The sequence below is a fragment of the Rhamphochromis sp. 'chilingali' genome (genome assembly GCF_963969265.1).
Source record: "Rhamphochromis sp. 'chilingali' genome assembly, chromosome: 11".
In the NCBI taxonomy this organism is placed as follows: domain Eukaryota; kingdom Metazoa; phylum Chordata; class Actinopteri; order Cichliformes; family Cichlidae; genus Rhamphochromis; species Rhamphochromis sp. 'chilingali'.
Window position 1 is genome coordinate 17,907,791 of NC_137938.1, and position 14,183 is coordinate 17,921,973.

The 14,183-nt window shown below is 43.1% G+C and overlaps 1 protein-coding gene across 1 annotated transcript in view; it reads left to right on the plus strand.

The window, feature by feature from the left end:
* Positions 1-391: 391 nt before the first annotated feature.
* Positions 392-14,183, plus strand: part of zfpm2a (zinc finger protein, FOG family member 2a) — a 119,294-nt gene continuing 105,502 nt past the window's right edge. Inside the window, exon 1 of the mRNA XM_080896115.1 lies at positions 392-774. Coding sequence (XP_080752241.1) covers positions 735-774 — 40 coding nt within the window. The 5' untranslated portion in view covers positions 392-734. The remainder of the gene's footprint in view (positions 775-14,183) is intronic.

Here is a 14,183-nt window from a genome sequence, read left to right on the forward strand (position 1 = left end):
AAAAAGGATAAAGGGCACTTAAATAAAGCTCGTGTAAAGCGGTAAGTAACAGAAATGTCCTCCTTCAGATAAAGCGGTAAAAATTGTGTTTGTCTGAATCAAATTATTAGTGTTTTGCTTATATTTGAACCTGTAAAGCCACACTGTGGAGGGGACCGGAGCCCCGCTTGTCTCCATCTCTGATTTTTATTTACCCCCTTAAAAAACCAAAACAAAAAGCAGGGCGCTAATTAACGGTGACGCTAATTAATAAGGGGAAGTTAAAGTAATTGTGGATCAAGTGAAGTTCACGAAGCCGCGGCTACGGTACCCGGGGAGGAACAAACCTTATCTTCAAACAAAAGCGCGAACACGCTTTCACCTCCCCAGTCAGTCCGTGCGGATCGCGGCGAAGCGCAGCCTCATCACGGAGAACGGTGCTGAGAAAGAGAGAGAGAGAGAGAGAGGGGGGGGAGCGAGAGAGAGAGAGAGGGAGGGTGTGTGTGTGTGAGAGAGAGAGAGAGAAAGCCAGAGCCAGAGAGACGAGAAAGATAAAGGAAAGACAGACGGAACGATAGACTTGTGCGTAAAAAGTACTGGTGCCCCCCTTCTGCTTCTTCTTCTTCTTCTTTTTTTTCTTTCTGAATTTCCATCAGACAAAAAGAAAAAAAATCCAAACCGGCTGCTTGGATGAACCAAAACCTATCGATCTGTCAGCACTACACCTGGATTCACTGACCAGCCGCACAGCAGGCATGTCCCGAAGGAAGCAGAGCAACCCCAGGCAGATCAAACGTAAGTTTCTTTTTATTTCCTTCCCTCTCTCCGGTGTGCTGCAGCCGCCACGGCGCGTCTCCGGGCTTATTAGACTTCGCAGAATATCGCTGTGATAGTGACCACACTGGAGCTGATTCAGCAGCGCTCAACTATCGACACCCATGTGTTGCCTTGTCACGGTCCATACGCTCCGGTCTCCCTCCGCTGTGTGTGTGTGTTTTTTTTATTGTTAGTTTTTTTCAGAGGAGATGATTTCCAATCCCAAACCAACGGTTTGCTTCTCGCCGAAAAGTTTCAGCGCTTGCAAAGCAAAGTTGTAGAAAAATTGAGTTAACTGCTTGATGTTATTGCATCCCGTTATTCAGCCCCCTACTCAAGAAATGTGTGTGCATCACTTTGGCTAAATGTTGAGACTCTCCTAAGCTTTAGTAATTCAAAATTATAGGCCAGAAAGAATGAAGGTGCACCACCAGACTGGTGTAAAAGGCCAAAATGCTTTTGAATTGCATTACTAATATATATATATATATATATATATATATATATATATATATATATATAAAACAAAGTTTACTTCATATTCATATACATTCTTCATATTTAAAAAAAAAAAGTGCACTTGTCACACACATTTATTTGCAGGTGTGTGTAAATAAATTGTCAGACTTAGATATCAGCCAGCAGTATTGATAAGTGTGCATTGTGGCAGTGCTGCAAAAGAGCAACTTTCTGTTTTAACTAAACAGAACTGTTTTCTTTGCTCTGAGGAAAGTGTGCAGCGCGCTTTACACACATTTCAGCTTTTGATGAAATTGTGTACAGCTTTTATTTGTGTTTGCATTTACCTGAGGGGATTTTAATAGCGCTGTGGAACTTCATGGCCTGCATGAATTTTGAAAAGTGTGTCGTATTTACAATGTGTAATTTTAGCTATTTAAGATATTTTTAATTAAGAGTTTTCTGTCATATATTTTCTGAATTTCTTAGATGATTTTAAAGCGCCTGAAATAATCCATTTATACATACACACACACACACACACACACACACACACACACACACACATAGGCGGGTACATGGACTTAAACACATGTTCACCTGTGAAATACAGTAGTGTGTGTGTGTGTGTGTGTGTGTTCAATTTCTCCAGTGTATGCTGCTGTTGAAATGGCAGCAGACTACATGCTGTAGTTTGTAACATGGAAGTAGGATACTGTTTTGTCGACGGTTAGACTATAAGAAACAATGGTTGTGTGCCCATATGTAAGTGTGTGTGTTTGTGTGTGTGTGTGTGAAAGACAGAGAAGACAGAGCTCATATGCATGAATTCATGAGGGCATGTGCCTGTTGGTATACACGAGCGTTTTCTGACATTTGTACAACACAGATTCAGCAACAGAAGAGATTTTGTGTCGTCTTGTTTTCTGTTGACCTTTTAAATATTTTTGGGTTAAATGCAAAAATAAATTAAAACATATATTAAAAAAATAGACAAAGGGATCTGGGATTTATAAGCAACTCTAATTCTGGATTGTTCATTTAATTCCTGAACACTTACGTCACATCAGTTAATGAAAAATTGACCAGTTTAACGTGTTAAATATTTCAGTTTGTACTTTAAAGTGTGTTCTTTTAATTGTTTTGACGTATGGACCTAGTTTCTCCTCTTTAATGTTCAGAATACATCAGCTTCACTATATCATTAACTTTCCATGGAAAATAAGCATTTTGCAGTGACATCATTTACATTTTCAAACTGTCTTCAACATCGCAGTGGTGGTGGTTGTGTTTTTGTCGGCATGCGCCACAAAATAAAAAATTAACATAAAAAAATTAACCAGAACCATTTCAAATCAACAAAGAGGCACGACAGCGTGTGACGTGACTGGCCCACTCAGTTTTTGGACCAATCCCATCGTGGCATCCGAATGGTTTTTTTTGTTGTCGAGCGAAGGAAGCCCAAACGCCAAGTGTGTTCCGCTTTCGTCACTGTGACCTGGCCTTTTTTTCTTTTCTTTTTTTTGGGCGAATTAGTATGTCATGTGTAAGATCTTGTTAATATGGAGCCAGAGTGCAGGCGTATAATCAAGCTTTTGGTTTGAAAGCAGAAAAGGTCACGAGGAGCCTAGATCCTCTCTCCCACCGCGGGAACTCTGGGGGAAAAAAAAAAAAAGGCCGAGGAGGCACTGCACGGAAAGTCAGCACAGACAGTCATTCTAAAGGACAAAAAGGTTGTTGGGCGCAGTACCCCCCCTCCACACACACACACACACACACACACACACACACACACACACACACACACACACACACACACACACACACACCCCCTTCCTGCATACATTGGACTGTTATCTAAAATTGTGATTTATGCAGTATTTTAATATTTTGCTTATTCTTTCCCCTTGGGTGCTCTCTGAGCGGTGATAAAAAGGCGATGCTGAAAGAGCACCATTAATTTGCTCCGATGACTGGGGAGATAAGGCCAGATAATGGGAAAGATAAGCAGAGAAGATATACCATCAGAAACCCGATTATTACCATTAAAATTCCAGCCCAGCAATCTGCAGCTGGCTGATAATTCCTTCTCCGTTTCCACCACTTTGGATGATAAGGCAAAAAATAGTCACTCAGTGCTCCTTGATTAGGCTGCCTGGATATCCCGATAATACAGTGATAAATTATGTATTTTCTCCTCTTGTTTTTTTTTCTCTGAAATGTTACATCTGATTTATATATATATATATATATATATATATATTCCTCTTTCTGTATCCCCCTCCCCTTGTTGGCTTTCCAAGAAAGAGGGAAAAAAAGGCCTCTATACTTTTATTGTAATAATAGTTTGATAGAAAGAGGAGATAGTGGTGAAGGTGTTTTGTGTGGGAGCACATATCAATGTTATCAGCTCATCTCCTGGGGCCAGCTGCTAGCTGCTGTTGTTTTTAGCCTTATCACCCCGTGCCAATATGCCAATAAATTGCCCGGATTGTTAGTCGTTCCGAGGCGGGTCAGGAGAATATGACAGGAATGATGAAAATATCGCTGATGCTCTGCGGATTGCGATTAGCTGCTGTAATATGATGTGTGAATTCCACCAAGCTTCTTCCTCTGTCCTCTCTTCTCCCTCCCTCCTTTTCCCTCTGTCTTCCTCCTCCTCCTCTCCAACATCCCCCAACCCTCACCCCCCCCTACTCCCCCCACCCTCAGCTCTCCCCGGCTGCCGCTGGTGTCCATACCTCTATTCGTAGTGAGAGGAGAAACATTTTGATGCTTAATAGGAAGGAAAGATATGAAGAGGCTGAATTGAAACCAGGCCCCCTCAGAGTAATTTTTCTGTAAAATTGCCCCCCAAAGTTTCACGGCGTTAAAGAGGAATCTGGATGATGTAGGGAGCGTGCCTCCAACCACTGTTTATGGGAACATATTGAAGCACCCTCTGAGGCCACGCGTGGACATCTAATGTCAAATGTGCTTATTAAACTGACTTAGTGTTCTCCCTTTTTACTGCTGTCTTCCTCTGTATGGACCGTCTGAGAATTCATGTTGCCTTCCCTCTGTGCTCTTTTGCTCAGCACACGACCAGAATGAAGCACCGTACTGTAGTGATTACTGTAAGCTTGTATAGCACCTGAGTGGCAAGTGCACAAGTCCCCAGAGCTTACCACTATGTTATACTGTCATGATGCTTAATCTACTCATGCGATAGTAATCTTACACCCATAAAGCTGCACTCTGCAATAATGGTTGTAATATATTTTTCTTTTTTCCTCTTTTGTTTTTCTTTTTACCCATAATTCCTCATGGATAAAGTTGGAATAGGGATTAGTGATGCAGTGCTACATATTGCTCTCCTGGCCTATTTTCTTCCATGCATTGTCTTACTGATATAGCGTATTTGTCATTTTTCTGAGCTGTGAGACAAAACATATTTCATTTACCCGCTTGTGTGCAATTTGGTTGCAATTGTTCCTGACCTTTAACTTACTGCAAATCCAACACACTGTGCACAGAGCTTTTTGGAGTACTCTTAACATAACGCCTGCTTTTCTCAGCTAGTCGGCTTGAAACTGAACCACAGGTTCTCTGCTAGAGCTAGCAGTCTGCTTTTTATCACAGAAAGCATTTTTTCCCATCTCTGCTCTACAGTTAATCTCTCCAACTCCTTAGCATAAGGCCACTTTATGTAACGTCAGCATGCTGTTTATCATATCAGGTGACATTTCTATCTTTGAGGGGCATTTATCAGAGGCAGATTACACTAGTAAGGGATAAGGGGAGTGTTTACTGAATTGTCTGCCAACATCCTGTATCTGGATTTATGCGTATGTGTGTATGTTTGCTTGTGTATACATCGGTGCATGTACAGTATGCTTGACGAGCATGTGGTTACGCGCTCTAGCAGAAGGATTGGAGCTGTTAGCTTGATGTATTTGGGTTGCTTTTTTTTCTGTCTCTCTCGCACTAGTACAGACTCCTCATCCATATTTCCCACAACTGAGCTCAGCTTTGCTTTCTTGTATATGGAAAGCTGTGGAAGTTGTAGTATACGCTGCATTTTCACCCTTGGCCCGCAAATGCTGGCAGCTCTAGCAGTCAGATGTTTTGGGGGTGTAAAAATCAAAAAATGTTTGCATGCCAGCCTCCCTGTATATTTAAGGGTCTCCCTTTCATTGGGTGACAATCACGGCGTGTCTCTCGTGTTTCTCTTGTTGATTTCTGTCAGAAGAAGAATGGTTGTTGAATGCCAACTTTCCCTCAAACATCTGTTCCCTGCCAATAACAGCTTGCACCGTTGCCTCGTCTTAGCTGAAGGATCCCCAATTGCCTCCTCACTTTTGACACAAAACAACAATGCAGATGAATGTCATCTCCTTTTAATGCTTTTTTTTCTCTCTCCCCGCACTCATTGTCTCTAAAGTAAAATTGCTTCTTGTAGCTCGAGAAAGTCTTTGTGCTCACAGCACTGCTGTTGCTGCTTATGCTACGGCTACAGGGAGAGGAACGCGTAGCAGCTTCCTTTATGTTGAAAGCATTGCCCTGTGATGTGTCGGATGAGCCGGGGTTGGCAGCTGATGGACTGCCGGTGCCTAATCCTGCCGTCTCTGTGGCTGTAGCCCGCGGTGCCTGGACAGCAGTGTGAAATGTGGGCAGGGTTGCTGCGAAGGTGGAGGTCACTTCCTCACACAGTTTCCTCTTTATCTTCCTCTTTCCTGAATTCCACTGCTATTATTCCAATAAGCGCTGGTTCAAACTGTCACCATTGTGTTTTTATCCAGGCACACTGACGGTCCCTGATGTGAGCGAGACGTTAATTTTAGAAATGTCCAAATCGGAACCACGTTGCACTAACGCTCCTGCCGTTCTTGGATTTCCTTTTTTTCTTTTAATTTCACATTTCACTCCTTAACCGTGTTGCTCTCCGGTTATTTAGATTTTATATCAATGATGCCCACTGAGCCCTCGGGTAACAATTGACTTTCAGCCTGCTTTAAGTTAATAGCCTTGTCTCTACCTTGTAGGGATCAATATTGGTATTAATTAATCACCATTATCAAGAGCAGGATCTAGTTCCATTTGTTGTTACATCAGCAAAATATCAATAGAGAAAGTGGACTCCCTGATCGTCATGGCAACTTCATCTCTTAGGTCAAAGAGAGTTTATCTTATCTTGCTGCTGAGAGTGGCAAACTGCTCAGGAATCTAGTTTAGACTCAAAGATCATCGATTTAAGCTTCTTCGTTTTTTTCCCTTTTCACCGCCGCCTTTTTGTTTCAGGAGAGAGGGTGGTGAAAAAAACCCAACAACAACAAGAGAAAGGCAGCATTCTAATCACAACAGAGATGTAAGATTTAAATATTGATGTCCAAAGGCCATTACAGCAAAGAGGGCCTCTGGTCTCGCTGTTGTTCAAGTACGTCCTTTTAAGACCCAGACAAAGCTTTGATTATCAGAGGTGTCACCGTGGAGTATGTCTGTATAGCTGACAGTGTGGGACTGCAGCGGAGATCAGTTTCCTGCAGCCACGACCGCAGAATGCTAACAGATCTCACTCCACATCCTGGTGTTTCTACAGGCCTCAGCATACAGTGTGTTTTGGGGAAATTGCTGTATGTGAGGCTCATTATATTGCAATAATGTAAAGCTGTATTAGTGAAGCGGTGTTGATGACTGATTTAGTCTTAAGAGCATTTGTTCAGATAAAATATGAACGTTCTCAAAATATTCTCAAATGTGAATAGTTTCAGACTTTCTCTGTCATGTGAATAATTTTTGATTTTAGATTGTTGGTGCAGCCAAAACAGGACTTATGAGGATGTAAATGTGTACTTTTTGTGACTGCCATTTTCTTCTGTTTCCACTGGAAAGACTGAGATTTACAAGTTATGTAGATTAGGCCATAACCAGTAGAGGAAGAAGTATTATAATCTTTGAAGAAGCAATATTTTCAGGAATTGTTCTACATGGTTGTTCCATACTTTATGTTTTACTCATGGATCCTTGTGTAAGAATGTGTTTACTATCTGTCGGACGGGGAGGGTGGAACTTTCTTTTCCTTTTTTTTAAGCATGTGATGCTTTAATGTTGCCTACATTATAGGACACATTGTAACATGTGTTTTGGATGTAATGTGGATAGTAACGAGTAACCGAGTCAGCTTGAGCTTGTCTGAGGGTCTTACCTGAAATCTGCAATATTATATCTTGGTTCATATTTTTCCAGTAAGGACCTTAACATTATTTTCAACCTGCAGTGAAGTACGAGCCTGGTTAGACATTTGCAGTGTACATACAGACTGCGGAGACTTGAGTGGCCTTGTTTGTATAGGAAGTTAGGTCTGGCTTGAGCTATTTAGGTAGCGACAGCTTGGGTGCTTGGATGTACCTCATCATGCTGCAAAATGCTCCTCAGGGTTGGAGCAGAGAGCAGGGGCACTGTCTGCTTCTTGCTTCTTTTTTTTTTTTTCTTCCTCTTTTTTTGCCTCCAGGACACAATTGCCTCATTTAACATTCTCCATTTGGCCCCAGCCAAGAGGGGAAATAGCCAGGGTGAGTAAGAGAGGCCGCCACACATCATGAATTCTTCTTTCATTTAACTTGCACGGTCCCTTTTCACCTTGGAGATGCACATGGATCAGGAATGAAGATACTGCTCAATTAAGGGGATTTCCGAGGTTGCTTCTGAGGTATCGCAGTTATTTTTGCGCCGTGCCGAGGTTTTGATGTACCATTGATATGGATATTGGGTTCGTCACATTCATGTGATGCTTTGACATCTCCAGAGCTGGAAGAGAAGCAACTCTGCCACAGCAGCAGGAACTTGCCTTCTTGCCACATGCGAGAAATAAAGTCCAAGGGTGGAAACCTGTCAGTCTTCAATTCCGGGCACATAAATAACTTTTATGTGTCTATTAAGATTCTTTTTGTTTGTTTCAATTTAATTAGCTACAGCGAATCAAAACATTTTCATGGAATATGTCAAAATTGATAGCTGGGTTTTTGACTGAATCTTGGATGAGGGAAGGGAAAGAGAGTGCGCTTGGAAATGTGACTCACTCTTTTTTTGCAGCAGGCATTGTCACAGCATGTCGTCAGCAATATACAGTAAAATTATTAGCCAAAGCTGTGAGTTTGACTTGCCATTATGTAACAAAAAAATTCTTTCAGGAAATAAAACATAAATGAATGGTGATTTAATTAAAACAAAAAGGGGGTAAAAAGAATTAAACAAAGAGAAAAGAGAGCGCATAATGAAAGGGGATGATTTGGTGAACACCATTTCCAGAGAAGGATAGTAGCTGGCACACCAGAAAGTGACACCCTAATAGCTGTTCAGTCTAAATCTCTAGCTTGGCAGGAATTACCGGGGATGTGTTGGGAAAAGAAGCGAAGGAGGGGGGTTAGTGCGATGCAGAACTTTGCATCGGGTTGAAATGCACCAGGCTGTATAGTTAAGGGATAGGTGGCAACAGGGGATTAAGTAACAAGCTTTTCAGTTCAATTTGTACATCAGCATTTTCCCCCAGACGGACGGCACAAGACGCGCAGCATCTTAAGGGTTCGGTGGAAAATCGCTAATGACAAAGCTTTGTAAATAGATAAACAATTTGTGTCAAATATGCTGAAAATATAAAGCAAACTTCAAAACATGTTAATACTTTAAAGAGGCTGTGTTTTGATTTGCACCATCGCAAAGCTGGTTAAAGCTGTTGACAGCGCAGCTTACACATCATGTGATCAGAGGGCCGCATCTGCCGGCGTGTGATTAGTGGGGAGCGCCGCAGCAGAAGCGGGCAGGACGGGGCGATACGCTGCGGCTGGAGCAGGTTGATGACGATCGATCGCGTTTTACTGTAAAATCAGTTTTAAGAGCGAGGCCGCGCGACACCGGCCAGTGACGGAAGGGACGCCACGCCGCAAAATGCGCGTCTCTTATTATCTCCAAAGCGGGCTTTGTGAAAGTGACAGAGTAAACACCCAGAGAGAAATGCAGCTGCTATTATTTCACAATCAGCCAATTTTCTTTTTCTGTGTATTTCAGAGAGCGCTTATCTAGTAATTACTAAAAACTGTTGACACTGAGCAAGTGCTGTAGCCAACTCAAATGCCTTTTTTGTCTTATGATATCAGATTGGATTTTTATCTCGGGTTCACACAATCACGCATCCCTGAAAACCAAAGATAACTGCCTCAAACTCCTTATTTCCAGCATGAGTGTCGAATTAAGAGGCTCATTTTGAAAAGCTACAATCATTACATCCTGTGTTCATTTCTGTGGCGATAATATTTTTTTTTTCCCTCCTTGCTTCTGGGATGTGTCTGTGAATCTCTGAGACATACATTTGACCATAATCAAGTTTTTTTTAAGCTTCAGAAACAGGATAACAACTGGGTCAGATGATAAGCTCCAGCAAAACAGGGAAGGGGAAAAAAAATCCTCCTGTGATAGACGAGGAGAAAATCTGATTGATTGATGTCTGCTGGCTTTGCCACCATCACAAGCCAGTTGACAGTTAGTTTTGGGATCAGATGATTTCACTCTTAAGATTGGGGTTGAGGGGAAGCTAGGCAAATATGAAGGACACAAAGGTCAATGGCTTCTCTCCTCCTCTCTGTATCTATCTCTCCCTTGCAATAGCTTGCTTTGACAAACTGTAATATGTTGCTAAGCTTTGTGGCAGCAGGACACATGGTCGTAGTTTGTACAGTAATATCCTATTGCCAGTAATCTCACAAGGAATGATTGAAAGTGCTGGAGGAATCTGGTACTAGCAGAGACCCGTTGACATCATCAACTGCTGTGGACTGGCACATGTCTCCTGACTTGTTTGAACTGAATTTTTCCATGGGATTGAATAAGTTAAACAACAGCTTTGACTCGAAGTGAATCTGTTATTGTAAGCGGGATCTGATAAGGTGGCACCATATTACCAGTTTGTATAGCAAAGAGGCCAAAAATGGAATCGCCGGCGAGTGTTCTTCTTTGTGGTTTCGGGGGGAAAAAAAGGCGAACATGGAACGGTGACAAAGGATGATTGGATGCATATTGTAAATAAACACCCAAGTCTTTCACTACCCCCCTCCCAAACCAACCCCCTACCCCAACCTCATTCTCAGACACTCTCTAAAGATGTTCCATCCAATATTTCATCCGCTCTTGCTGTTTAGATCACATATCACTCGGGTTGCTCTGGAGTTGACCCCTTTGCGGAAAAAGAACAGTAACACTTGGATCAGATTTAACCAAGACAAACCCAGAATAGGCCGTAATATCGCCAGTGTTTGTCATCTTCTTCCTTTTAGCCATTGTTACCGAGCTGAAATTTAATAAGGCGGGAGTTGGGAGCCCTCGGTGATGTCTGTGATATTTAATAGGAGGCCTCAGTTCCTGCGAGGGCCCTTCTCTAATAGTCATAACAGACATGTCCATTAGCTTTGTGTGGGTCTGCTTTCAAGATCAAGGTCTCACTTGTAATGAAGTGGCTATGCAAATGCAAGTCAAATTCTACTATTGTGAATCACTTGTTTTAATCAAGTTTTCACTGAAAGAAACGCGGGGCCCATTCAGAGCCACTAACCAAACAATAAAAAAAGGATAATCCGAAGACAATTCCCATCCAAATGGAACCGGACATCATTTAGGGGAAGAGACAACAACTCTTTGTTTGTTTGAAGTGGTTGATATGACAACCTTCTTGTCAAAGACTCAGGGTGAATAAAAGGGATTTGTAATTACCATAATTATCTCTTATATGTTTTCACCTAATGATGTCCATTAAATGGCTGAGGCTTCATTTAGAGGCTGCCTTGCTGTAGGTTGGCATAGACTCATAATACAGCATGTTACATTTCACAGCGCACAAGTAATGAACTTCTTTCATCGCAGATGTTTATCGTGCAGTGCTTCTGGGGCGAAAAGCCAATATACTTCAGCTTTTTGTTACAGTTGGATTATAACAATTCTCATAGTTCCCACTTATCTTTCAAATTTTCTCTACATGTGATATCAACCCAATTGGCTTCATGTCTAAACAGGATGGCTCTCTAATCTAGACCGCTGTTCGTTTCATGTAAAACATCTCATTTTGTGGCTTAGGCTGGTGGCTGTCTTATCGTTACATAATTCGCTGCCCTCTCCGTGATTCTTCTTTGTGGCAATTTATTTAAATTCCCCCATGTTTATATATTTCCTGTCTCTTTTCATTCCGAATGATTGCCTTTCATAAGCTCAAAGGCTCATCTTCAAGACATTTGGTAACTTTACAGATATGAATTCACAGTAGGGATAAAGAAGGGGTGGGATGGGGGGCTATTTTGATGGAGAGCAGAAGAAGAGGGAGGAGTGTTAGTGCATGTCCGTCTCTGTCTCGAGGCCTGAATCCAGAGGTTGAACTAACTCTGATCTGCAGTACAGATATAGCGCTCTTAACCGTGCACACCTCAGCAGGTACAGTGTTTGAGAGACCATGGCGGAATACGTGTGTGCTGTTCTGCTCCGGCACTAAGGCCCCTCAGTCCTGCATGTGGCTCCGCTCCTGTGGTTGCTTTGGTCTTTGTCTGCCACCTATCAGCATATCAGCAGTGTCTCTGAAGCCCAGTTGTATAATGCACCATTTATGGCTTTGTGGAGGGAGATGGCGGTCGGGCGGCGGAATAGCTCCAGGCCTTCCCTTCAGTGAGTGGATTAACGGCGGCCTGCTTTAGCGCACTCTACCGCGGTGTGAAATCGGCCCCGCTTCGCCGCCGAGACTCTCTCTCTCTCTCACTCTCTCTTTTCTCCCTCTCTGTTTCCTCACCTCCATGCAAAGCCTCTCCCAGCCATCTGTGAAATGTGGAAACTCTGTGTCTAAGTTGAGTTCAGATCCCATCCCCTCCGTCAAGCTGAGGCCAGGAAGCAAATGGGCAGGCAGTCGGCGGAGGGGGTTTTGCGGGTGGGCGGGTGGGTTTGGTGGGGATGAGTAGGAGGAGGAGGCTGGTGGTGGTGGTGCTGGGGGGGGGGGGATCAGCTCACTGATGTCGTGCCGCGTGTGCAGGAACCCTGCCTGTTCTCCGCGGGCGAGTTGGAGGAGGGTCCAGGCCTGGGTGCCGGCCGAGAGATCTCTGGTTCCTGCTTGCAGGTCCAAATCCCCCCTCTGTGTGTGTCTGTGTGGAGGCGAGGTGGTGGCACAGCTCCCCTGAGCCCCTGCCCAGTCCTTTGAAGATAAGATGGTGATACAGAGTCCCTTTCGGTACGTCGCTAACCGATGGTCTTTGTGCGACACACATGCCTCTCTCCGTCGGGGCCTGCAGCTAAAACACCTATGGTCTTTACTGAAACGAATTGGCCGCACGGCCTGGGGTCAAATTAGATTATGAATGGCTGACAGAATCCTAGATCATATGTTTAGGATATTCCATTTTTTTTCACCATTTTCATGCTGATAAGGTACAGTTCTGCTGTGGCTGATATTGTATTTCTATTTGATTTCCCTCCACTGAGAAGAATCACTTTCAGAATTGTCCCCATACTCTCTGCCGCTGACTTAATTTTTTTTTTTTCTTTTTCAGTTTTCCATGGCAACTAGTTGTCATCTTAACTCTGCTGATTTCTCTGCTATCTGGTGCTGTATTGCTCTTGATCATGACAGTTTTTTAAACATGCTTCTCCTCTGCATTTATAACCACATTTTGTGGCACTCACAGGCCAATTCTCCCACTTCTGGCTCTCAGCACCAGCTTTTCACAAGAGCGCCCATCATAATCAGGCTTTTGAATTATGAACTCAATATTCCCTTTACTCATTTTTTTCCTCTATCCTGTGACTTTGGGGTTCAGATCTGTGCATAATGTCTTATGATTGCATGGCATTATGGTGGTTTTGGAAAGCCGAGCGGAGGTCCAGCCACGCATCATCTTTCCATAGACAATGTGGATCTCTGTGTTTCTCTGAGCTCATCAGGGATGGGGCGTTGATTGCTTTTTGATACCCCTCCAATGTGGATGAGGTCCTGCATACATCAGCTAATTAGAATGTACTTACAGTGTGTGTGCTTTTTGTGTGACAGACCCCCACAATTGTCATCAGATCCTCAGCCCAAGTGCTCTAACCACACTCGATGAAGCCTTTATCAAATTCAAAAGAAAAGCTATACAGTGCAGAGCTGGGGCTTGGCCATGTGGGGGTGAGGGTTGTGTGCGCACGCGTGTGTGTCTGTGTCTGTGGGTTTTCATGTCAGAGAAAAACAAAACACTAAAAATGAAAAGAGACTGCACAATGACAGGAGTTATTGCAGTAAATTCGACTTTAAAAGCCTCTTTATATACAGCAAGTACAAGGAAAATCTAATGACAGCTGCTGTATGTAAGCTATAAAAAGATGAGTATGTAAGAGAAGAAACCTTCCTCCTACTGTTCCAGCCCAAGTCGAACATACTGGAGTTAACTTCATCTCACTGTAGTTATTGTTGGCCGCTTTGCTAGAAGCCCTAAATGGATGGCACAGCAGTAGGAGGGAAGTTGCAGCAGCTAATTAGGCTTCACAAATTAGTGAGTGGTATCATTCTGTGCACCTTGATGATATTAGAGTTTTTACAGGGAAAGTTTTGCCGTCGCCTCACTGGCTTTTTGGGCTGCAGGGTTTTTTTTTGGAAGACTGTATTAGTCAGGCGCCAACAACACCTAGTTTACCCCCTCTCTCTGCCTCACACACTCACAGACTCTCCAGCTAGTCTCACCAAATGCTTTAGCCCATGCTATGATCTGAAGGTGCTGGGGCGTCGCTATATATTTCATAAAGGCATTCTATTACACCCCCATGGCTCGTGGGGAATGGTACACTGTGGTCTAGTCCCCAGGCAGCTGAGAATAAAGTGTAGGACGTGGCACTGGAACAGAAATCTAACTGCTGTTTCTTCAGGTAATCTTGACTTGGATCTTAATTCCAATAAA